Below are 25510 nucleotides of genomic sequence, written 5' to 3'. Positions count from 1 at the left end.
AATGGGAACAGACAGGACAAGTCCTCCCTGTTGGGCAGTGAGGAGCCAGGCAGGGTGCAGGGGAACAGTCTGGAAATGATGGTCGAAGGCCCTGGCTCTGCAAGACCAAGCGGGCCTCCTCGGCTGCAGACAGGAGAGCGATCGTAGTTGCCATTCAAGGGCCACGTCGGTTCTGTGTTCAGAGGTCGGGGCGCGGTCCCTCCTGAGCCAGCGTCCTCTCCCCTCAGGTTTCAAGCTGCCCTGCCAGCTCCACCAGGTCATCGTGGCTCGCTTCGCCGACGACGACCTCATCATCGACTTCGATAACTTCGTCCGCTGCTTGATTCGCCTGGAAACGCTCTTCAGTAAGTGACCGCCCGGGGAAGACGCGTGTCGGTTCCCACGCGTGAAAGCAACCCGCCTTCCACGCCGGGACCACAGGCTGTCTGTCCAGTGGAGGGTGGAAACCCTCCTCATTTGGGGAAGGAGGGAAGAAACCACGGCTTGGGAGACTCAGTGACGCGGCGGTCAGAGGGGAAGGAGATGATGTGCCCGTCGCTGCAGCTCGCTCACGGGTGACACCCGGCTTCTCTTCCTCCCCAGGGATATTTAAGCAGCTGGACCCCGAGAACACGGGAACCATACAGCTCGACCTTATCTCTGTAAGTACACCACCCCCTCGCTCGGATGGGGACGGGAGGGGAGGGCTGTCGCCTGGGGGACAGGGACCTGTGGTTGGTTGACCTGCTGTTTGAAAGCTCTCTGGTCTGCTAGGACCCCACGCTGCACTGTATCTGCAGTCTCTCCCCAGCTTCCGACTGGTGCTAGAGCGCCGGGAAGCGCACCTGGTCCCTGCTCCCAGGAGCTCCGCCTGAGGGCAGCACTGGGAGGAGATGAGCAGAGGGGGCTGCAGACCCCTCTTAGAAACGCACCCTGCTAACCAGCAAGCCTGGGCCAAGGGCCTTCTAGAAGGAAACCCTTTAGATGAAATTCAAGAGCATTCTTAGAACAGATGGACTTAAAATAGCTGCCGAGAAAATCACTTTCCTCTCCTCCTTCCCCCTTTAAATAAAATAAACAGCCCGGCCGGCGTGGGTCAGTGGTAGAGCATCAACCCATGAACCAGGAGGTCACGGTTCAATTGCCAGTCAGGGCACATGCCCGGGTTGTGGGCTTGATCCCCAGTGGGGGGCGTGCAGGAGGCAGCCAATCCATGATTCTCTCTCATCATTAATGTTTCTATCTCTCTCCCTTCCTCTCTGAAATCAATGAAAACATATAAAAAATAAAATAAAACCCTTCAGTCCGCAGGCCGATGCTCTATCCACTGAGCCAAACTGGTTAGGGCTAAAAATATATTTTTTATTTTTTTAAAAAAATAAAATGAACAATAGGAACTAAGCTTCCCTTAAGAAAGTATTGTGCTCCTGAGTCTGGAACCCAGCAAGGCCCCTTCTGAAAAGCTCATCAACCCGAATTAAACTGGGATACCGACGCCACCCAGGCACCGTGTCCTCCCGCCATCCCGGCGACAGCAGCCTCCCTCCCACCCGAGAAAGAAGCCAGCTCGGGGACGCTTTCATTACCATCGGCTTCGGCCGGCACTCCCGTGCGCGGGGCACCAAGCTGCCAGGGCTGGGTCGGGGGGCAGTGCTGGGGCGGGGTTGGGGGGGACAGGGCAGTGACCAAGTCCCCACGAACCAGAGAGGAGCTAAGTCCTAAGAAGGCAACCCTTTTCCTTGAGTTTTGAAATCTAGAGAGAGCCAGCACCTGAAGAACTGTTTGGCTCCCTGATGCACCCGCAGCACCTTCAGCCAACCGAGAGGATGCTTAGCTGGTCACAAGTCACATGGGCTTGCTGAGAACGGGGTCGCCCAGGCGACAGCCCTACCCTGAGATGGCGGTCTCCCGGGGAGGCCACACCATTGACACCAATGTGCCAGCTGCTAAGTCCTGGACACTCTAGCCCTTGACCGTTGTTGCTGGCAACACCACTCCTCCCCAGCTCCCACCGCCCACGCCGGCCGGCTGCCATCTCGGCCCACCCACCCCACTGCCCAGGGAAACACCTCCCCCGACCCTCGTCCCCCTCTTGTCCTCGCCGCCCCTTCCTCAGGCGCCTAGAGCTGCCCACACTCTAGTTGTCTTTGCTGAGGGCGAGCAACGCCACGTCAAGAAAACCCCCGCGGTTTGCAGTCTGCTCAGCCTTGGCAGCAGGTGACATCACCTGCCGACTCCGCCAAGTCCTGCTACCCAGGCCCATCCAGGCCGGTTCGGTCCGAACCCGTATTCGAGCTCCCAGAGGACTCCAGTAAGAACCAAGGTTGAAAACCACTCGTTTAAGGGTACACCCCAGACTACCTACTGATGGGGTGGTCGCTCAGGGGTCAGAGCGTTGGCCTGTGCACTGAAGGGTCTCGGGTTCGATTCCCGGTCAAGGGCACGTACCTGGATTGCAGGTTCGATCCCCAGTCCCAGTCAGGACAGGGGCAGGCGGCAACTAATCGAAGCGTCTCTCCCATATCGACCTTTCTCTCCCAGCCTCCCTCCCTCCCTTCCAGTCTCTAAAAATCAATAGAAAAAATATCCTCCGGTGAGGATTAACAATAACAAAAAAACCCAGAGTGAATGTAATAACCCAGATGTTGTCCGAGTTGCACATTTCATGTGTCTCATTCAACCCTGAATATAATTCGTGACCATCTGCTTCCAATATCAGCCTTTTACTAGCCTGTTAAAAACACGATTCTAGAATTCAGGTAGAAAAAGGTGGGAGCTGGCACACTGTATCTTCAGCCTCGCTCAGCTTTTCTGGCACCAGGTCAGTCCTTCGGAATCATCTCCAGGTAAACTGCCTTTCATTTTAAAAACAGTCACTGAGTTGATTTTTTTTTTTCCTTCCTCCCAGTGGCTCTGTTTCTCAGTGCTTTGAAGTTATAAACAAATTTGCCTGAAGACTTCTCGTGAAAGAAAACCAGCCACAGACTGCTTTCACAGAGAAACTTTTATCCGGACCTCGATTGCGGGAACATTTACTTAAGCCGATGATGATAGCCGAACATAACGATACCATTTGAGATAGGAAAGGATTTGCATATCGTTAGACTAAATGCGAGGGAGTCGCTTAACCCTCGACCGCCTCAAAGAAAGCTTTAAACCTGTACATAGGATACACTTTTTACTTTTACACACACGGTCCCTTAGAGCAATATTCAATCAGGTAAAAAAAAAAAAAATGCAGGTGTTTTAAACAGCTGAGCAAACAGTCGATCTCAGAGGACACAAGGTCCTGCTGGGAATACTGAAAGCAACTTCAAGTTCAAAAATGCAGCTTCGACATTTACCAAACAGCAGCTCAGGGCTCACCAGTTCCCTTAAGTAAAATCGAAATACTAGTATGATGATCAACAGGGAATCCTGTCAAGGCCCCTGGAGCAGGTGAGCACACCCACCTCTGTCACCGGTTAAACAGGAGACAGTTTACAGGACCCTGATGTGGCCCTACACCGAGTTCAAAATACCGAAGGGCAAGCTCCCACACTCGGCCACCTCCAGCGTCGTGCAGAGTGGGGGGTCGGGCGAGGGAGCCCCGAAGAGACGACAGCTCGTTTCTCGCTTCCCTGGGGCTGTGCTAACATTACAGGAATGCTGCCTTGTTGCCTTACCTCCTGCCGAATGTGCTGTTAAATAAAGTCGCCTGGGCACCCCAGTGTGTGCTGTGCTTCCTGGCGGGGTGGCCGGGCACACTGCAGCCTGCTTCCTCCTGACCCGGGGCGACACCCGATTCCCAGGTGGGGGTGGTGCGTGACACACAAAACCAAAACCAGCAGGCGCGCCAAGTCCCACAGTTCACTTTTATTACAACTGTTTTCAAAGTCAGCTATGAACTTGACAAATGTTATGGGTAAGTTTATAACAAGTCTCTAATTTCCAAGATACAAAAGGCAATAAATATAGATTCAAATGCGGCCTAAAAACAAGATTCCAAACCTAATTATCTGTCGTGTAGCTTGGTTTCAATATTTCAAATATATGCATAATTCTTAAAATGCTACAAGCACGTGTAACAATAAAGTCCCTGCTCGCTGGCTACCAACCGCTCTTCACTGACAATGCACGGGCAGCGCACCTTCGAGCCTTCATCGGGGCCCCTGAGCAGCTGGTGCTGGGGCCATCAGAGGTGGCCCCTGATGGCACTGGTCCTTCCCGTGTTGGGACAGGTACAGAGGCAGGTGCTGGGAAACTCCAAGCGTCTCCCAGGAGCCCGACAAGTGGCCGCTTCTTGCGGAAAGAGGCTGTCGCTGTGTCTCTGAGTGGCTCCTGGCACGCCTGTCCCAGCACAATGAGGTCTCTTCCGCCTAAGCTCCATTTCCTGGTGCCGCTGTCCTGCACCACAGCAAGTCCTTCCATCCTTCATTTCTTCCAGAGCACCGGTCACAGCGCCATTAAAACAAGTCTGGTGAGACTGTGCCCCAAACAATCCTATGACTTCTTAGTGATAACAGAGATTAATTCTTCATTAACTACATTCAATCCGGTTTCAGGCCAAGCTCCTCTGTCTCGGTTTAATTCTTGGGTACAGCTGTAAGAGAGTTTACAAAATGTTTACATACGTACAAACACGTGGGAGCAGAACAGCTCAGGAAATAGGGGGTGGGCGATGGGGGGACAGGAAAGAAACTGTTTAAGAAAAGGATTCCTTCTGCCTCGCGAAGCCCCCAGAGTTGCCTGAGGACGCAAAGATTCACACGTAGCAACTCTCAGCTCAGGGACACTCAGAAGCCACAGGGTCCCTTAGCGGCACAACGCCACGGTGCAGGGACATAACCCACGATGATCTCAGCATGAGCTCAATCGCACAGCCTGCCGCCCTGTGAACAAGTCTGACGAGGATGCCACCGGCTGCGGTGACCCGCAACACGCTACATGTCCCGCACCCGAAGCTCCCATTTCAGGGGAAACGTAAGAGATTCACGTCTCTTTCAACTTGATTCACGACAGACACAGCTGTGTCATGGGACCCCGGCCGTCAGGAGCGAAAGGCCGCAGACTAAAAGTCTCCAGATCCGAGGAGGGATAAGTGGAGTGTTTTGTTTTAGGATTTTGTGGGGCTGTGTTTTCCATAACAAGAGCTGGAGAGGAGCGTGTATGTGAAGGTCACAAGATCCCCAGTCCGGAAGCCAAGAGCAAGTCAAGCTAGTAATTCAACTGGGGACCGAACAAAAGCCCCCCCTCCCCCCCTCCCTCTCCTCTCACCAAGGGGAAAAAAGGTTTTACTGAAAGAAAGGAGTCAGGCTTCCAGCCAAAACTGAAAAAGTAACTGGAGGATCCACGTTATATAAAGGGTTATTTTTCTCTCCGAGCAAAGACATTTAGCCAGCACAATTTTCTAAGCTCGTAGCTGAGCCTCTGGCTAAAAATTCGACACGTATGCAATTTTCTTTTTAAATTTCGAAGAAACAAACAAAGGACTGTGGTGTGGAGGCCACTTCTCTCCAGAGGAGATTTCCAGAGGACTAAGACTGTGAAGCGCTGGGCTGAAAGGAGTCTTCAGTGCAGCCCGATTTCAGGAGCTCCGCGCCACACGCATGGGCAGACCGGGGCTGGCCACTGCTCCCCGGGACCCCCCCGCGCCGCCACCACAGGACCTCCTTGTCAGGGACTGAAATGAGGCCCAAACAGCAACCAGCTCCCGGGGCCGCGCTTCTCCCGGCTAAGAGGCTGAAGAAGGCGGTGTTTGTTGGTGGGGTTGTCCGAGGGGAAGTGGCGCTCAGACACGCCTTTCCCTGGTGCTAAGGACTGAGCAGAAGCGAGCGGGGCGCGGAGGAGAGCCACCTCCGTGCTTCTACTTCCTCTGGGGACTCCAAAGCCTTTAAAGGGCCCCACGGCCTGTTTCTCTTCACTCCACGATCCTCTGTCATTGACGTTACGACGACGAGGAGGAGCACTGTCTGTTCAGTAATAGACCTTGCATCACAGGCAGCGTGGGGACGGGTGAAGTCATTTAGGCTGCACAGCAGACAAGCAACAATGGAGAAGGGAGAGTCGGGAGGACAGGCTGGTCACCAGCCGGCCGCCCGGGCCCCGGCACGAGTCACTTTAACCAGCTCGGCCGCAGGGCGCCAGACAGAGGCTGGGTCAGAGCCTCGCGGCCGGTCGAAGCTCTAAGTGGGCACAGGCCATGACTGCCCACAGCTGATGGCAGCACCAACAGAGCCACCTCCCAGCCCCGGTCAGGCACCCGCTCTGCCCTCAGTCTCGGGAGGCGATCTTCTCCAGCCTCCCCACCTGCCTCCCGCGGCCCCGTCACCCAGATCCCAGGGCTCGGGCACCTGCCCGGAGTGGGGGCTAGGGCTACTGACCTGCGTGCTGTTCCTTGTAGGTGACAGCGGCCCTTCCCGCCCTCAGACGCGCCTACTTCCTCACCCACAGGCTCTGAAAGCGCTTGTACCTTTAAGCTGTGAGCTCAGTCTCTCAGCTCACTCACATTTCTCTGCCTGGTTCCGCGGCCACGGGCCCCAGGCGCACACACGGCATACAACACGGAACCTGTGAAGGCGGCTCGTGCCAAGTCCACAAGGTGTTCCTCCCACTCCTCCCGTCCGCCCCAGCCTTCTCCCTGAAGGCCCTGCTGAGTCTTTACTGAGCTCGGCCCTCCCCTCGTGTGCTCTTGGTTTACATGATCTTACTATTTTCTGGTTTTTATGAAACTTAAAACCAAACAGCAGAGAAATAACAAAGAATCCTATTTGCTGCCGGAGTTGCAAATCCCGATGTAAACACACTCATTTCCCATGTCATGAGCTCGCTGCCCATCACGTTAGCCAGGTACCTTCGCTCGACCTGCCCACGCAGACAGGGCCCGGACCTCCAGGCCCGGCACACATGGACATGTGCAACTGGCCAGCCACAGGAACCACTGAAAATGCGGCTTTTCGCCTAAATCTAGACCATCCACATTTTAAATTCCATGTCCCCTAACACCCAGGGGTTTTCACAAAGCCCCTCCCAAAACCTCGCCCGGGTCGGGGTGACTCACCCCCAGCAGGTTGCGGGGGACGTAGCCCTCCTTGTCGTTCAGGCGCGCCCACCACCACTCCACTTCGTCCTCGTCCTCCCGGCGGAGGACGGTCATGCAGTCTCCTTCCTTCAGGGGCAGCTCGTCGTCGTGCTGAGGCTCGTAATCCCAAAGCGCGTAGATGACGCCTTTGTTCATGATGCCCATCTTCTCCTGGACGCCTACAGCGGGCGGAGGACAGCACAGGAGAGGAACGTGGAGTGGACCCCTGCTCACGGAGCCTGCGCGGGTGCAAGCGGGCCCCCGGCTCTTCTCCACTGAACACTCGCACGCAGAGCAGGGAGGGCGGCCCGCAGAGCAGAGGGAACAGACAGAGGTACCTGCGCTGCCGGCTCTCACGGCTCTCACACTGACCACACGCGAGCACCTCTCCACGCTAGTCTCCTCCCCACAGACTTCTGCAAGCCCAGGGCCAGAAAAGAACCGCTCCAGCGAGGACACAGGCGTGAGCGCATGCCGTCCCCTCCCAGCCTGCTCTGAAGCATCGAGGCAGGGAACTCAGACACGGCCTCACCTTCCCTAAAACTCCGAGCTACAGCGGGAAACCGAAGTGTGTATCTGTTCAAGGGGTCTCTATCCATTTCCAAGTGGGGACGGAAAAAAGAGCCATATATAAAATATGCTGGCATGCAGAATGTGGCTGAGTGCTTTAGACATGATTTTTTAAAAGCCTGCATGCAGTCAACTCTAAAATGACGAGTCTCCGAATCCTAAGACAGTGAAATCCACAAACTGGGGAGAGGAAAGTCCCGCAGTGCCCACTCTGTAAGACCTCCTCCCCAGCCCCCTCTCCAGCCCTGCCCTCCTCCCCCACGGGGTGCTGCTCCTGAGGGTAAGAGTCCTTACAGGGCAGGCAGCGGGGGGGGGGGGGGGGGGGCGAGGGGGGACGCGGAGGAGAAGGGAAGGGATGAGGCTAGAAGGTCCCGAGCCACGCAGCGGTCACTGCTGTTTTCGCCTTGTTTTTAGGAAAACACCTGCTTGCTTTTGAAGTCAGGTTTTTTCAACCTCGGTAAACACTACACTGCTCCTTAGGAACTGACGCTTCCGACACCAACGACTACGCGAAGGCTGCCTCTCCCTCTGGGCGAAACAGGACAAGAAAGGAAAGTGTTCTCTCCCAGGAGAAGGGTCAGGCTGCCGAACGGGGACAAGTGAATTTCCACCCAACGTTCCCACAGGACTAAGACAGGAGACGCATCACAGCGCAGTCTCAGGGCAACGAGACTGACTCTAACACCACAAAGTTGTGGGCTTTTTATATTTTTATCGATGTCAGAGAGGAAGGGAGAGGGAGAGAGAGAAACATCAATGATGGAGAGAATCAATGATCGGCTGCTTCCTGCCCCCACACTGGGGACCGAGCCTGCAACCCAGGCATGTGCTCTGACTGGGAATCGAACTGTGACCTCCTGGTTCATAGGTCGATGCTCAACCACTGAGCTGCACTGGCCAGGCTAATGCCACCAAGTTTGAAAGCTGGCCAGACGCCTGATCTGTTTGGGATGGGAACGGGGAAGGGGTAGGTGAGAAATTCTAGATATTTTAGTATTCTCAAAATGACAACTCGAGTCTCATTTCCAATAAATCATCAGGAATGGGAGAAAACGTCCCGTTACTTTGCTATTTACCAAACTAAGAGTTCACAAATCACTGCTTTAAAGAAAACACCGCTCAGCAGCACTGGCAATTTGGGACATGCGAACCGAGGCCGCACGAGACGGCATCGCAGCCCGCCACACGGAGCGAGCTGGAGCAGAGCCCTCGGGCGCGTGCGTCCTGCGGCTGCCCCTTCCAGACTCCGGGAGACAAGCACAGAAACGCCACAGGCATGGGCACACTGAGCCATGAGCACAGCCTGGCGTCTGTCTGGAGCAGGGTGGCAAGGTTAATGCGGAAGAGTATTAAAAGGAGCGAGCACAGCACAGTGAAGAGGAACCACCGCCCCGGCACCGCAGACGGTCTCCACGGCAATGGGGAGTGGAAACGGCCAGCACAGCTCCACGGGAGCATTTATGTTACAGAAAGGCCCAACGCGGGCAAGACTACACCATACCGGAGGACTCACATACGGGTGATTAACTTCTTTTTAAATCCTCACCCAAGTACATGTTTATGGATTTGAAGGAGGGGGAGGGTGTGTGTGTCAGAAAGCGAGAGAGAGAGAGAGAGAGAGAGAGAGAGAGAGAGAGAGAGAGAGAGAGAGAGAGAGAGAGACCGATCCCACACATGCCTGACCAGGGATTGAGCCCGCCACCTTTGGGTGTATGGGATATGGGGTGATGCTCCAACCAAATGAGCCACCTGGCCAGAGCGATTTAATTATTTTTAAAAAGGGTTGCAGGCTCGATCCCCTGGAGGGGGCTTGCAGAAGGCAGCTGATCAATGTCCCACTCCCACACTGATGTACTCTCTCTCTCTCTCTAAAAATCTTAAAAAAAAAAAACTGACCGAGAAGACAGAGCCTGTGCCTCCAACCTCAGGGGTCCTACAATCTGTGCACCTGAACGCCATGGACTCCTCGCACCTCCTCATCCCTCCTTCCCCTTCTCACCTCCTCTGAAGCTGAACTGAGACGGAAAATGAAGCTCAACTTCTAAGACTTGCAGATGATAAAATTTCTCTGTAAATAAGGAGCAACCACCCTCTATCCACTGATCTCCCAGTCCCTTTCTCCAGGTGCTCGGCTGTGATAAAACCAGAACCATGAACTCAAACATCAAGGAAACGCAAGAGCCAAAAAGTTGGCTCTAAAACATCAAGTTTGGGACAGGTTTGCTTGGCGGGAGAGCTTGGGTCCGTGGGGTTCTTACACCGACTGCATTCCCTTGATCGGCGTGGAAGGAGGGGGTTCCGTTTACTCACTTGCAAAGACACACCGTCCCTCACTAAGCAGCAAAGGCTCAGCAAAGGACCCTTTTCTGATCAGAGCCCCAGTGCCACGTGGTCAGACACGGCTCCCTGACCACGGCTGCTTCTAGGCACGCACACAAGCTGCCCCGACTCTGTGGCCCAGGCGGCCCTGTTTCCGATGCCCAGGACTATGGGCGACACGAACGTGTTTTCCAAATAATGACCATGCTGATGGAACTACACCCGAGAAGTGAGTGGGACAGCTTCCCGGCGTGCTGCACACGTCACTCGCGCCTACGCACCATACAGGAACTGGGAGCACTGCGTGTAGCCCTCCTCCATCTCCTCGCACTTGTCCGCGGCCGTCTGCATGTCGCTGTAGGTCATGGCGAACACGGCGGCCCCCGACTCCACCAGGAACTTACACACCTGGACGTTGTTGCAGGAGGCAGCGCAGTGCAGGGGGGTCCTGTGGAGGGAGACACGGCGGGCTGGGAACGGTTCTTAACTGAATGTCACCTGCTGTGACCTGGTATCTGGAAAGGAAGTTCTTGAGTCTGTCGTCTACGAAGCCCCTCCTTCCGAGAACCTCTTCACGGTTTCCTTTAAATCAGTTACACGCAGACGCCGAGCCCATTAGAGAACCACAGCCTCAGAGGAACACGTCCGAGTGCTGGGCTGCCCGGGCTGGGGCGGCGGGAGGGGGAGGGACCCAGGAAATGAGCGACAGGCCATGAAACCTGGGTGATAATCTAAAGCCGGATGAGATGTATGTGGTTCGATGCTCTGAAGCTCCAGCCTGATTATTCTGCCAGAGTAGAGGACACAACGGCCTTTTCATGAAAGACCGTTACTCAGAACATGTGCCTCGCCATGAATACCATCACCGACTCTCTCGCCAGCACCGCGAGTGCTTTCTTATGGACAACAAGCGACCCCAGACTGACAGGCAGGCAGTGCCGCTGCCCAGGCTCAGAAGGGCTTGAGAATTTTTTTTAAATATATTTTTTAATTGATTTCAGAGAGGAAGGGAGAGATAGAGGAATAGAAACATCAATGATGAGAGAGAATCACTGATTGGCTGCCTCCTGCACACCCCTCACTGGGGGTGGGGGGATCGAGCCCATAACCGGGCATGTGCCCTTGGCCGGAATCGAACCTGGGAGCCTTTAGTCCACAGGCCAACGCTCTATCCACTGAGCCAAACCGGCTAGGGCTAGGGCTTGAGAATTTTAAGCAGGCCCTAAAGTACATGCGATTCTGTTTCTTTACCCTTTCTCTCCCTCCCCTCTTCATTTCGTTCCTCTTGGGTACATAGCTTTAAAAAATGTACCCCCATCCCCGATCCAGGCGCTATCGCTAATAGTGTGGTGACTGTAACTACAGATAGTTCATTGTGGGAAATTATGTCTAAGCTGAGCTCCCAAAATGAAGGAAACAAGGACATTATCACACATGAAGAATTTGTTTCCGTTAAATTTTTAAAAACGGACTAAAATAGGCGGAGTTGCAAGGAAATCTCACCACCCATCGCTGTCAGCAGCATTTACGTTCACACCAAACTGCACCAGGAACTTCACAATCTCCGTGTGGCCGGCGCACACGGCGTTGTGGAGCGCCGTGATGCCTTCGTCGTTGGGCAGGCTCGGGTCCTCCACCTGGAACAGCAAGAAGGATGGGCGCTACTCAAGTGTCTTCACACCTGAACCGCCACGACTGACTGGCTCTGCAGGATCATGAGAACAGAAATAGACTTGTGGCCCTTTTTTAAAAACCATAATTAAAACCTACAAGAGCCAAGAAAACGATACCTAGAACAATTCTAGAAATAAGACAGACAAAACAGCCACATTAAGTAGGCACTCACTATGGAAAGATTTTTTTCTCCAAAATTGGAGTAGAACCAGAAACTCTATCCGTAGAGTCATTTTTGTTTATTTACCCTCCAACTTCCCACCACAAATTAGTGTCTAACTACAAGTGACATTTTCCATGGAAAGAAAAAAAGGTCAACTAAAAATATTTTAAATTGTAGGTTTCTGAACAGTAGGGACCACATCTGTAATTTAACAGTCTAGCATAAACCCACACAGGAGCAACTTTTAAAGTGGGGCAAGGACCCCCGGAGAAAGCACAGGACTCTAGGGGGCCCGGTGAAGACAACACTTCCGCATCATCAAACACCCGACAGTCACACCTTTAGAACAGCAACATCTGCTTTGGAGCAAGTTCAAGTTTCTCTCAACAACCCCGCCTCCCCCAAAAGAAAATTTAAAAACACAGCTTCTCTATGGCAGCTTCCTGATCAGAGCTTTAAAGTGAACTATGATGCAAGGTCGTGTTTAAGAAACCGACCAATCATACCTCGTAGATAATCCTCTGTACAAGGTCAAATTCTCCCTCCAAAGAGGAATCCAGAAGCAAGGCAAGGGGGTTGAACTTCACCCTCATTCCGTGAGCAATTCGCTCGGAACCAGTCTTACGTAAGTTGGTCCTTTTGCCCTGCAGAAGAAAAGCGTGGAAAATTAAGGAGCCTGCTCTAAGCAAGAGACCAACAAAAATGGGGAGGAATAACACCCCAGCTGAGTTGGTAAAAGACACAAAAAATACATTCAGCACTTTCTATTGAAGCATCGCATTATTCAGAAGAGTATATAAACCACAATAGCTTAACCCACATGCCCACAGAACGTGACTTTCTGAAACCTAGTGAGATACAGTTGGTCGTCCTGCAGCATGAACGGAGCTAAGAGGACCATCTCCAATGACAGGCAGGCTGGTTTTCTGTCAAGTTCAAAACTAACCAAGACTGGTCTTTAAATTACCTGCCTACTATAGCATAGCAAACCCCACGGTTCACTTGGGCAAGAGCTAACCCTAACCATAACCCTCTCCCTTCCTCTCTCTCTAAAAATCAATAAAAATAGTGTTTTCAAAACACAACACTGTTTCCTTCCCATTTATAAGGGCCACTCTGTGCCTAAGGAATTACAAAAAGGCGAAGGGCAGGGCACATCCGTGCCACAGGCAGTTTACACACAAGCCTTCTTTGCCAACGGCTGCACCCACTTGCTGGTGCTTCGCGGAGTTTCACAACCAACACCTGGAAGAGTGACAAGGCTCCTGACCATCCCAAGGCACCACGTGGCTTACCGGAGGCAGCGACACCTGCCCGGTGATCTCAGGCGGACGCATGCTCCCGGAGTCTTCCCCCAGCCCCTCCGGTTCCCCTGACGGGTACGGAGGCGGAGGGTAGGGGGGATACTCCTCCAGGTACACCTCAAGCAGATGGGGAGCCTCTGGGTTCGGTTCTTCCACGTGATTCTGGAAATTCGGGCTGGTGTCTGGGGCTCCTTCGGACACATAATCAAGGCCCAGCGGAGGGGCTGGCGGGTCACTGTTCTCTGTGCTGGCGTTGGCGGCTGCCTCCGGGGACACGGGCTCAGGAGCCAGAGAGACCACCTCCTTCTCGGGCTCCGCGTGTACATACGGGTTCTGGATTTCCACGGGGCTTTCGGGGCCGGCGGTCCCTGAGCTCGACGTGGCTGGGTAGGATGGCACAGAGATGGTCTCCATGGCCGCGATGGTGGTCCTCTGGTAGAGGAGTTTCTGAATATTCGGCCCATTGGGACCCTCTGGCTCTGTGATGGAGCTCCGCTTTTTCAGTGGCCGGGGGGCGTTCGACAGTTTCTTCCGCAGAGCTTCCAGGTCGACGTCGCTCTGGTTTCGGTAAGGATGCGACAGGAAGGGCAGTAATTTGGTGGGGCTGAGGGGCCGAGGAATCCTCTCGTTCTCGTGGCTCTCCGGAACTGAAGAAGCCGGCTCCGTGTCGGACTCGGGGCCGCCGGGTTTGCCCTGGTTCCCGGAGTAAATGCTGTCCTGGGGCTGCTGGTTCTGGGCAGCGATCACAGGCTTGCCATAGACTAATGGCAAAGGAAAAAAGCTCCGGTTAAGTTAACTAAGCAACACGGCGAGTCACAGACATGGCTAACCCCACGACGGCCTCTGAATCTCATGACAGCGCCTCCACAGGCAGCTGCCCAGTCGCCCAGGCACCAAGAGGACATGGGTCGCCTGTGTGAGCACAGCCTCGTGCGGTGCACGCCGCGGGCATCTGTCTCGAGTCCCCCGTGAGCCGTGCCCCCCGTTCTGAAGGAGCCGTGGGGAGTGGGAGCAGATGCCCTGGGCAGCCACCACGTGGCAGGCTCTGTCTCTCCTATCGGTCTCATCCTTTGTCTTACTCAGCGGTTCACAGTATTCACTATCATCACTGCAGGGGCTGATGTTTAGCAGAAACTCCCATTTTAAACCGCCCATCAAGACCAAAAGCCACGATGGACAAAACTCTTAGAACAAAAGCACCGGTCACACGGGGACAAGTCCCTTGGCTTCCTGGCGGGTGACGGCCCTGGTGGGCGAGAGGAAGGGAGGAGCTTACCGCTGGGGAAGTGCGGCCCTCGGGGCTGCGCCTTGGTCAGGGCGCTCTGCACCGCCTGCTGGAAGCTCTGGCCGGGCGCCTGCTGCTGGGTGTACATGGAGTAGATGGAGCTGGCCGCCACCGTCTGCGGCCGCCTGAAGGGGGGCAGGCCGGCGTCCTTGGAGGGCTGCGGCGTGAAGGGCCGCACAGCCGCGGCTGGTGGGCTCTCCTGCTTCGCGCCGGGAACGGGAACGAGGGCTGGGTCCTGGCCGCCCGGCGGTGCGCCGGGGGCCAGCAGGCCCCTCTGAGGCTGCCCCGCGGGTTTGGGCTTATTTCCCACGGACGCCACGGCTGCGGACAGCTGCTGAGGATGCCCGTCGGGCTTCATGTCTGACGGGGACGGATTGGTTTGTCCAAAATAAGGCAAGTTGATCTGTTTGGGTTTTGATGGAACAGGAGGTGGTACTTTCCCATTTTTATTTGCAGCCTGTAAGACACACAGACACACACACACAGACACACACACAGCCAGTGAAAATACGGAGCAGCTGGGCACACTGCAGGTCTAGATGACCTAACTTCACACATGCAAGTGAACACTAAACCTACCAGCTGCACATGTTTAAATCCTGCACATTTAGCTCCTAAGTCTGCACTGACGCACATTTACTCGGACTCAGTAACGCAGCGCAGTTCCCGCGAGGAACCACCTCCTCGTGGCCCCTTCCTGTCCCGGCAGGTAACCGAGCAGGACACTGGGACGTTCTCCTACGCACTCGTGTCTTTTGGAGACGTACATGAAATACGACCCAGGAGCAGGTGCACCGGTGCCCCCGGAGGTGTGACGGCGCACACAGACTCACTGACGACGACAGAGGCTGCGTGATTCCTGACTGCCAGGTGTCGCTGCCGCTTCCTGCTCCCCCCACCTCGCCCTGTACCCCTTCTAACACCAGCGGGGCTCTACACCGGGACGCGCCCCGTACCTGCGCATCCCGCAGGATGTCCTCGCTGCTCTGGTTCTTCCTCAGGGACCCGAAGGCGGGGGGCGCAGCCGCCTGGTCGACCGTGTCAAACATGGAGAAGGGACGCACTTTCTTCTCCTTCTCCCTCGCTGGAACCTCTCCATCATCAGCTAAAAAAAAAACAGAAAAGAAAAAAATATCACACTGATACTCAAACTGCTTGTAACAGAATTTCTTACTCACCTGTCAGTTTCCCTCCTCCATCTCTCTGGAACCCTGCACTCACGAAATGCTTCCCTAATTTTAAATTAAGTTGATTAAGAAGTAACCCAAACACGACAATGCTGGCATTGCCTTCATTCCCTGGCTAAATGAGGGTGACCTGCAAATAAACCCCGCCCCCGGCTTTAACACTAGAAACAAACCACCTAAAAAAGAACCCAGGGCACCTTGAGGAGCCCAGACAGAAAGCGGGGGAGCAGCACCGAGCCTCACCTGGGTCTGGCGCACCCCCGGCGCCTTTCGGGCCAGAGGCAGAGGCAGAGGCCTGGCTCGGGAAGAGGTCTGCGTGGGGACTCCAGTCGGGTCCAAAGGAATGGGCTTTAGAGCCTGGAATACAGAGAAGTAACCACAAATGAGCTGGCGTCCTGAAGAGGTCCTTCCTGACGCCTTTCGCTGCTAGGAAGTGGAATCTCTAAAAAACAGCTTTAACGTTCAGATTCAACCATCCCAGCAAACTTGTTCAGAAAGTATCAGGGTGCATATTTCTAATTTAAAATTTCCCCCCTCCTCAAACAATTTAAAACTAATCGTGGCAAGTGGGAAGTCTGCCAGCAAGGACACATTACGCTTCGATGGTAAGAAAATGTCACCATCGCTCTCAGAAAACGATTTCTAAGTTAGCAGACCCAGGGCTCCAAGGTGTATCTTACAAAACGACACCATAGTATGCACGTACTATAATAGGCAAAAAAAATAAAAATAAGCCATAACTTGGACTAGTCTTGCCCAAATCAGTGTGTTCAGGATTTTCCTCCGCCAGGAGTGAAGTTTCAAAGCTTTTCTTTTTCCGTAAGAAACCACACAAAAGCACCTCTACAGTCAAACTCACGAGGTGCCACACTGCTTCACAGTGGCAATTAGGGCAAAATCATAACCAAGTTAGCAAATGTAATCAATGCGAGTGGTTAGGGAAGAGAGATAATACTGGCTGTTATTTTTTCTTCCAGGGGTCGGAAGAACGTGTTTACCCTCCTTTCCCACAGTTCTCCCTTCATCTTCCTCCTATTACAGACCTCTGGCTTGCACCTCCCCGTGTGCCCGAGGACCACCTGGGCTGCAAAGCTCACTAACCCAGGAGCCTGCTACTCACACTTGCCCTCCCCACATGCTTACCTGATCCTAGCATTATCAGCGGGCAGGTACTCAAGCCAAGCACACCTGAGATAAACATGATTTACCAACGGGACTCACCACCTCGCACTCTGCAAAGTCAACACCACTAACCACATATACGGTGTTTTTACACAGACAGTTCCCAGTTACTAACATGCGGTCACAATTTCCTTAGTCACAAGGAGGGGTTCAATCCAGTTTTCGGATTTGCAAAAACATTACATTCGCTTCCCTTCCTGACCAGAACTGCGTCACTCAGGGCTAAGAAACGCATTGTCCCAGCAAAGAATACAGGGGATTCTTAGAATAGGAACACGAGCAGGGACAGGAAGACATTGTTGTAAAACTCAACCTGGGAAACGCAGCAGTGAGGAGGAGGACGGAGCTGTGGAAGGACGTGCCATGACGAAAGGGCGTACCTTTAGCTTGGGCGGCGGCCCCGGATCGCATGTGGGGCAGCGTGTGGACTTTCATGGGCCCCTCTGCAGGCTGCACGGCCAAGGGCCCATCGGGCAGTGCCGGCTTCACCAGCAGCTCCGGCCTGGACGGCATCCGGGGCATGGTGGACGACTGGATGTAGGGACCGACGGCCGCCACGCGACTCGGCGCCGACACGCCTTGAGGAGGCAGGTTCCCATCAGGTGAAACCTTCGGAGGAAGCACAGGTCCTTCAGGGTCCCCAGGCAGACTGGATCCAGCTCAGAAAAGGCTGGGAAATGCTCATCGCGTTCAACCATCAGCTCTAGCCACAGAGTCTGCTAGAAACTCCCCAACAAAAGCACTGCTCAGGGAGCTCTCCCCACCCTTCATTACAAGGATCAGCGAGAAAACCGGAGACAGCAGGTCAGAACGTCAACCGGCACACGGAGATGGGTCACGTCTGAGCACCGCCCTCTGCGGAGGCACAGCCAGCACTGACCACGAAGCAGCTGCCGAGAGCTGACCGCAGGGGCTGGCCTCGCCCCCTCCTCCCCGCCCACGGCCCAGCGGCCACTCACGGGGAGGTTTTCCTTCTGCTGCAGCGCCGCCTTCTTCTTCCACAGCCGGTCCCGCAGCTCATTCACACGCTTGTCCATCACCGCCACCTCGGAATTGCGCTTATTCAAACACTCCCTCTGTTGTTGCAGCTTGGCGTTCTGCTCCTGATTCAGTTTGTTTCTTAGCTGAATAAAGCAGGGGACAACAAAAAAAGGTAGCCAAGGAGGAGGAAGAAAAAGTTCTTACACGGAGTCCCATGGGTCACTATTACATAATTTCTAAAAGTGTAAGGTCTCCTGCCCACTCCCCCCTCCCCCCGCCCCAAACTTCTCATCTCAAGGCTTCCAGTCTAGTGGAGACCACTGGCTGTGGCTCTGAGGACCGCCTCCGAATTCCAGTGCGAGGGACTGGACCAGGGGTCCTCAAACTTTTTAAACAGGGGGCCAGTTCACTGTCCCTCAGACCGTTGGAGGGCCGGACTATAGTTTAAAAAAAAAAACTATGAACAAATTCCTATGCGCACTGCGGGCCCGGGACGCGTCGGCTGCTAAGCAGGACAGGCAGCGGCACCTGGCGGGCTGGATAAATGTCCTCGGCGGGCCGCATGTGGCCCGCGGGCCGTAGTTTGAGGACGCCTGGACTAGACAGTTTATTCTGATTCGTTGGGGCTTAGGTCTGCCTCCCCTCCATCTCCTTAAAGGAAAAGACGTGGAAACCCAGCCCTTCCTGCCGCGTAGAAAGGACAGTCTGTGTGGCGGGGAGGCGGCTCTGTGTGTGGCACAGCAGCCCAGGTACCTGCAGCTCCCGGTACAGCCGGTCGAGCTCGGCCACGGCGGACTGGCTGTCATGGTGGCCGTCAATCCTGCCGTTCTTGAGCATCTCAAGCTGCCTCGTCAGCTCCTCGACTTTGGACATGGCCAGGACGAGCTCCCTCTGCTTCTGCTGGAACAGACTGTTCATCTGCTCAATCTCCTCCACTGGAATGAGGAGGAGAAAAAGCAACCATCGTTGAAAAGAAAAACAAGAATGGACCACTTCCCAGGCGACCAGCTTCTCAGTGAACTTTCTACAAAAAGTAGAGGAATTTTCCAGACAAGTCCTAGAGCCAACCTAGTGGTGTTTTGTTGTTTTTAATTTATTTTCATTGATTTCAGAGAGAAAGGAAGAGGGAGAGACAGAAACATCAACGATGAGAGGGAATCATTGATCGGCTGTCTCCTGAATGCCCCCCACTGGGATGGAGCCTGCAACCCGGGCCATGAATGTGCCCCGACCAAGAATCAAACTGTGGCCTCCTGGTTCATAGGTCAATGCTCAAACAGGCCCACACCCAGACACATCATAATTAAAATGCCAAAAATTAAAGGAAAAGAGAGAATCTTTTAAAGGTAGCAAGAGAAAAGCAATTTGTTACCTACAAAAGAGTTCCCATAAGGCTGTCAGCTAATTACTCATCAGAAATTCTATAGGCCAGAAGGGAATGGCATGAAGTATTCAAGGTAATGAAAAGCAAGATCTGAAACCAAGATTACTATATCCAGCAAGGCTATCATTCAAAAGAGGTGGTGAAATAAAGAGCTTCCCAGACAAACAGAAAGGGACAGGGAGATATCTCCACCACACCAGCAGTGCAGGAAACGCTGAAGGGACAGCTGTAGTGAGAAGAAACAGGGAGAGAAGCACAGGCATAAGAAATTAAAACGGTAGTAAAAAATACCTGCCAATAATAGCCTTAAATGTAAATGGATTAAATGCCCCAATAAGAAGACACAGGGTAGCTGAGTGAATACAAAAACATGACCCAATTATACGCTGTCTACAAGAGACCCACCTCAGAACAAAAGACTCACACAGGATGAGAGTGAAGGGATGGGGAAAATTCTCCATGCCAATGGAAAAGAAAAAAAAAGCTCGGGTAGCAACACTCACATCGGACAAAACAGACTTCAAAATGAAGGCCGTCACAAGAGGCAACGAAGGCCCTGACCCAACAGGAGGATCGAACCCTGATAAACATATGCACCCAATGCAGAAGCACCTGATTGTGTAAAAACACTTCTGGAGGACTTTAAGGGAGAGGTCGACAGCAATACAGTCACAGTAGGGACTTTAACACCCCACTGACTTCACTGGATAGATCTTCCAGACAAAAAATTAACAAGGAAACGGTGACGCTAAAGGATACATTGGGTCAGATGGATTTAACTGACATTTATAGAACAGTTCATCCCAAAGCTGCAGAATACTAGTATACACTCTTCTCAAGTGCACATGGATCATTCTCAAAGATAGACCACATGTTAGGACACTAAACAAGTCTCTATGGGTTCAGGAAGACTGGAATTATATCAAGCATCTTCTTCTAAATCCTAGAAGAAACTATAGGCAGCAAAATCTCAAACATCTCTCATAGCAGTACGTTTATGGATACATCTCCTAGGGCAAAGGAAACGAATGAGAAAATAAACAAATGGGACTACATCAAAATAAAAACCTTCTGCACAGCAGAAGAAACCATCAACAAATCAACAAACAATAAGTACTGGCGAGGATGTGGAGAAAAGGGAACCCTAGTGCACTGTTGGTGGGAATGCAGACATTATGGAAAACATTATGGAGTTTCCTCAAAAAATTAAACATGAACTGCCATTTTACCCACAGATCCCACTTCTAGGAATATATTCTAAGAAACCTGAAACACCAATCAGAAAGAATGTATGCGCCCCTGGCTTCATAGCAGCGCAATTTACAATAGCTAAGATCTGGAAACAGCCCAAGTGCCCATCAGTAGATGAGTGGACAGAAAAGCTGTGATACATTTATATAACCATGGAATACTAGGGAGCTGTAAAAAAGAAGGCTCTCTTACCCTTTGAGACAGCTGGAGGGACCTGGAGAGTATTATGCTAAGCAAAATAAGCCAGTCAGAGAAAGACAAATATCACACGATCTCATTATATGTAGAATCTAATGAATAAAATTAACTGACGAACAAAACAGATCCACAGACATAGAAGCATAGAATAGACTGTGGAATCTCAGAGGGAAGGAGGAGGTAGGTGAGTGGGTGGGAAGAGATCAATCAAAAACCTTGTATGCATATTTGCATAACCCAGGGGTGGGCAAACTTTTTGACTCGAGGGCCACAATGGGTTCTTAAACTGGACCGGAGGGCCGGAACAAAAGCATGGATGGAGTGTTTGTGTGAACTAATATAAATTCAAAGTAAAGGGGGGGGGGGGAGCAAGAGAACCGGATAGAACAGCCGGATCCGGCCAGTGGGCCGTAGTTTGCCCAAGGCTGGCATAACCCATGGACACAGACAATACGGTGGTGAAGGCCTGGGCTGGGGACGCGGCAGGCTAGAAGGGGTCAATGGGGGGAAAAGGGGGACATATGTAATACTTTCAACAATAAAGATTTAATTTTTTAAATCACTAAAATGTTAATGTAAATGGTCACATAACTGATGGAGCTATTATATAACTAAAAATCCTTGCCTTCATCTGATTTGCAGTCAAAAAATATTTAGAGGAAAAAAACTACTACATTTTCCAAAGGTAATTTTAGAAACTTGTCTAAACATTCAACAACTCAATTCAATTCAGAGGAGCCAGTGACATCAAAATTACAGTGAATTTTACTTTCAAAACATACTTTTAAAGTTATCTACATACAGAGTCTCATCTTATTCCTCTTTACTACAAGTTTATTTATTTATTTATTTTTATATTTCTTTATTGATTTCAGAGAGGAAGGGAGAGGGAGAGAGAGATAGAAACATCAATGATGAGAGAGAATCACTGATCGGCTGTGCCTCCTGCATGCCCCCTACTGGGGATCGAGCCCACAACCCGGGCATGTGCCCTTGGCCAGAATCGAACCTGGGACCCTTTAGTCCGCAGGCCGACGCTCTATCCACCGAGCCACACCGGCCAGGGCACTACAAGTTTATATAGACTTCCTACACTGACGTGCTTAACGCACAGCCTTTAGAGCTGAGATAACGACGGGACGACGGGGACCACCCACCGAGCTTCCCGTTGCTCAGCCTCTTCTGCTCCACGTGGCCTTTGAGCGCTCTCACTTTCTTCAGCTTCGCTTCCTGGTTCTCGGCGATCTCTTTCAGCCTCCGGAGCTTCTCCTGCTCGGCAGCCTGCTGCTGCTGCCGCTGATCCTGCTGCTTCAGAAACTTCAAGCGCTGTTCCTAAGGTGAAAGCCACCATCGGGCTCTATCACTGTAAGCGGGGACCCCACCAACCCCGAAATAATCCAACCAGGACCCCGAGACGCCGGGGCTGAGGCGCACCAGCGCGCTGCTCTGCCCTGTCCACGCCATCAGACCAGCGGGGCCCAACCCCAGAATCCCTCAGGGGTAGGATCCGAAAAGCAGGATTCCTGACCCAAGTGGTTCTTGTGCCGCAAGCGAGCAGTGACCCTTGAACCCGTCTTCATGCACCACAGCTACAATTAAGAGGGAGCTCAGGAAGGGGGAGGCCGTCTCAGGGAGCTGTTAAGTGCTAAGCTGTGGAGTCAAATTCGGGTTCAGACCTGAGCTCGTCACTCTTTAGCTATGAGACCGCGGCAACGCACATAAGCTCACCGCGTACCCAAGTCGTTTCTTCATCCATAAGGTGACCAGTAACTACCTCCGGGCCCCGGGAGGATGAGAGGAACTGTGAAATGTAACCCTTTGTGCCTTACATCCTTCATATAGAGTGCACTCAAGCAACACGCTCAGAGAGGGGCCAAGGCGCTACCTACCACCGTCAGGAAACGGCCCCCTGCAGCTTTACCTCTTATTCCCGTGACATCTGATATTTTAAGTAAACTGATAGGAGAGCTACACAATTCATAATGAAGGGTAACCTTCACAAAATGCCTAAAACATGTAAATCACACAGACATCGTTTCAAAATAAGACTAGAGGTTTCTCTGGTTAACCTTTTTCTTTGAATTTATGTCTTTACTACTCAAGGAATGATACCCTCACAGCATCACCTAGGAGCTTGTAAAACACAAAATTTCAGACCCAACCCAGAGCTCTGAATCAGAGCCTGTATTTTTCACAAGAGGCCTGGGTGAGCCACGTGCGTATTGAAGTGTGAGGAGCAGTGAGACGCATGATTCTGAGAAAGCGGGGTCCGCATGGCGAGGGAGCCCAGGGAGAATCCCACGGAGGCGTGGGTGTGTCGAGAACCGCCTTCCAGAATCCTGGCCGTCACCTAACTTGCTGTCAAGCCGCCACGGCCGCCCCCGCTCCAGGGAACTTAGTCACTCAAGGACGGGCCAGCGGCAGACCCTGGGTTTGGGCCAGGGACTGGCAATGCACAGCCCGCAGGCAAGTGCCGCCTGCGTTGCTTCCGTGGGCGGTTTCCCTGGGACACAGCCACCCCTCCGCTGTCCTGCTGCCCATGGCTGCTTTCTCGGTGCAACTGCAGAGCTGAGACAGCGCAGCCTGCGAAGACTAGTGTTTCCTCCAGAGCCCTTTCCAGAGCCTGCGCCATCTGCTCCAGCCTGGAGGCCGGTTTTGACAGTCACGGAGAAGCGCCTGACGGCTCCCTCGTTCAAGGCCAGACCTGGGTTAGGTTGTGGGTGGAGAATGTCCCCAAAGTAAAGGCAAGCAGCCTGTTGTGGGGACGGGAGGGGACAGTGTTAGCATCAGTAGATGTGACAATCCTCTTTGAAGCCACGCCTCGAGGCAAACAGCCCACAGTTCCTGCTAAGCCACGTTCCAGGTTCCTAGCACCCCCTCCCTCACTGACACCGACACAGCTCGGTCATTTCATCAGAATCCGGGGCAGGAAGATCCTGAGCCATGGGATGATGAAGGGTTGAAATGCTGGAGTGAAGGGGAGAAAGCACCACCCAGCAGGTGACTTGGGGTTCAGAGTGCACGGTCCTGTCTGTGAGGTAGCGGGCGCAATAATGAGGGTACACTGTGAACGGCCCGGCGCACACACACACACGGGCATGCGGCCTGTCAGACCCCTTCACACAAGGCGTTACCTTCGTCGCCAGCATCTGCTGCTGCGCCTCTATCTGCTGCTGCTGGCGAGATGCCATTTCCTGGAGCTCGGCGAGGGTCAGATCCATCCGAGGACTGTGCACCTGGAGGAGAAAGCACAAGCCCCTGCCCGTGAGTGAGCGCAGAGACGCGCCGCGGAGGCCTAGCGGTGCTGTTTACAGCCTCACCTGACCCACTCGGGGCGCCATTCTGCAGCCGTTTTCCTTCCGTGATATTAAAGAGACCACTGATGTTTTACATCACCGCCCCCTACCCCGCGCTTGATTTATTACTAAGTTAAGGTATAAAACATACTCACATACAGACCAATGCTTTTATTTTAAATAAAGTAAAATATTTTATTTTAAAACTATTTAAACTTAAATAGTTTCAATAGTAACATAAATGGGACAATTTAGAAAAGCCCTGTTCTATAGTTAATTTGTATCAGTAAGTAGTGTTTGACCATGTTAAATGTGATGGTGGGGCATTGGCGGCAAACCTAAAATACAGTCATCAGAATTACCATAAAAAAATACGGCACTGGCATAAAAATTTTCAAGATACACTGGATCATCAGGGACAAAAGGCAAGATGTCTACTCCCAAAACATCTACTCAACATGGTCCTAGAAGTTCTAGCCAGTACAACAGAACAAGAAAGAGGAATAAACTGTATCCAGATTGGGGAGGAAGGAGTTAAGCTGTCATTAACTTATAGACAACATAATTATCTATAAAGGAAATCATATGGAATCTGTAAGAAAACTACTTAGCCAGATGGCTAGATAGAAAAATCAATCACCTTTCTATATATCAGGAAAACCAGAAATTGAAAAAAATTGTAGCCAGTTAACTGCCACGCATCCAAAATGGAAACTACGCCACGATATTTTGAACTTAATTAAAAAAATCAATTTGCAATGAATATGACAAAAATAAATATATTACTCACAATTCGGGTGTTCTTAAATATTTTCAGCTGAAAATTCTCATGAAAAATGGTTTTAAAGTTGGTCAGGGCTGCCACTTAGGGAAAACATTTTTTTTTTAATAGATGTGCGTGGCGTGTGGGGAAGGCCAGACACTTATGGCGTACAATGGGTTAAATACTGGTTATAATGGCATACAAAATAATATCAAGTACTTAGGAATAAATTTAACAGGAGACATGCATGACCTATATACTGAAAACTTCAAAACACGGCTGAGAGAAAGAAGACCAAACCAAACGGGAGATAGAGCTGGTGTTCATGGATGGAAAAGCTCTTCCCACACTAATCTACAGATTCAGTGGACTCCCAACCAATATCCCCGCAGGCTTTTTGTATAAGCTGGCGAGAAAATTCTAAAATGCCATGTGAAAATACACAGGATCTAGAATAGCCTAAACAACCTTGACAAGGCTGTCTGGTTTGAAGACTTACAATGTTTGGGAAACCAGTCCAGCGTGGTACTGATGCCAAGATCAATAGATCCATGGAAGACAAGAGTACAAAACAGACCCACACACACATGGGGCACCTGATTTCAGACAAAGGTGCAGGGGCAACTGAGTGGAGAAGGAATAGTCTTTTCAACAAATACAGGGTGTACCACTGGGTATCCACATGCCAAAAAGAAAACTTTAATTCTCACACCACGTGGAAATGTTAATTCAAAATGGATTATAAAATTAAGTGTAAAACCTAAAACTACAAAACTAAGTGGATCTATTATATTTACCAAAATTAAGAACAAGTCACAGACTGGAAAAAATATTTTCAAATCTTATTTCTAATAAAAGACTTGGGTTCAAAATATGTAAAGAACTCTCCAATTCAATTAGAAAGTAAACAACCC

At 52.0% G+C, this 25510-nt stretch overlaps 2 protein-coding genes across 4 annotated transcripts in view; one reads left to right on the top strand and one right to left on the bottom strand.

The window, feature by feature from the left end:
- The window catches only part of CAPN2 (calpain 2), a 42699-nt gene extending 38628 nt beyond the window's left edge, over positions 1-4071 (top strand). For 2 of the 3 annotated variants that reach the window (XM_080651252.1, XM_080651253.1), the window contains 3 exons: positions 228-344; positions 583-641; positions 2888-4071. In XM_080651252.1, the coding sequence (XP_080507378.1) occupies positions 228-344; positions 583-641; positions 2888-2911 (200 nt within the window). In that variant the 3' untranslated portion in view covers positions 2912-4071. The remainder of the gene's footprint in view (positions 1-227; positions 345-582; positions 642-2887) is intronic. The other variant, XR_013959632.1, reaches the window with a different exon arrangement.
- The window catches only part of TP53BP2 (tumor protein p53 binding protein 2), a 48540-nt gene continuing 26844 nt past the window's right edge, over positions 3815-25510 (bottom strand). Inside the window, exons 5-18 of the mRNA XM_080651251.1 lie at positions 23672-23773; positions 21695-21869; positions 18458-18639; positions 17683-17847; positions 17104-17332; positions 15785-15898; positions 15311-15459; positions 14346-14811; positions 13061-13830; positions 12272-12409; positions 11432-11565; positions 10210-10376; positions 7019-7218; positions 3815-4561 (exon numbers count right to left, since the gene is read on the bottom strand). Of these exons, the coding sequence (XP_080507377.1) occupies positions 4520-4561; positions 7019-7218; positions 10210-10376; positions 11432-11565; positions 12272-12409; positions 13061-13830; positions 14346-14811; positions 15311-15459; positions 15785-15898; positions 17104-17332; positions 17683-17847; positions 18458-18639; positions 21695-21869; positions 23672-23773 (3033 nt within the window). The 3' untranslated portion in view covers positions 3815-4519. The remainder of the gene's footprint in view (positions 4562-7018; positions 7219-10209; positions 10377-11431; positions 11566-12271; positions 12410-13060; positions 13831-14345; positions 14812-15310; positions 15460-15784; positions 15899-17103; positions 17333-17682; positions 17848-18457; positions 18640-21694; positions 21870-23671; positions 23774-25510) is intronic.

This window comes from Plecotus auritus (assembly GCF_963455305.1).
Source record: "Plecotus auritus genome assembly, chromosome: 14".
Lineage (NCBI taxonomy): Eukaryota > Metazoa > Chordata > Mammalia > Chiroptera > Vespertilionidae > Plecotus > Plecotus auritus.
Note: the sequence above shows the minus strand (reverse complement) of the source record. Positions and strands in the feature narration are given on the sequence as shown.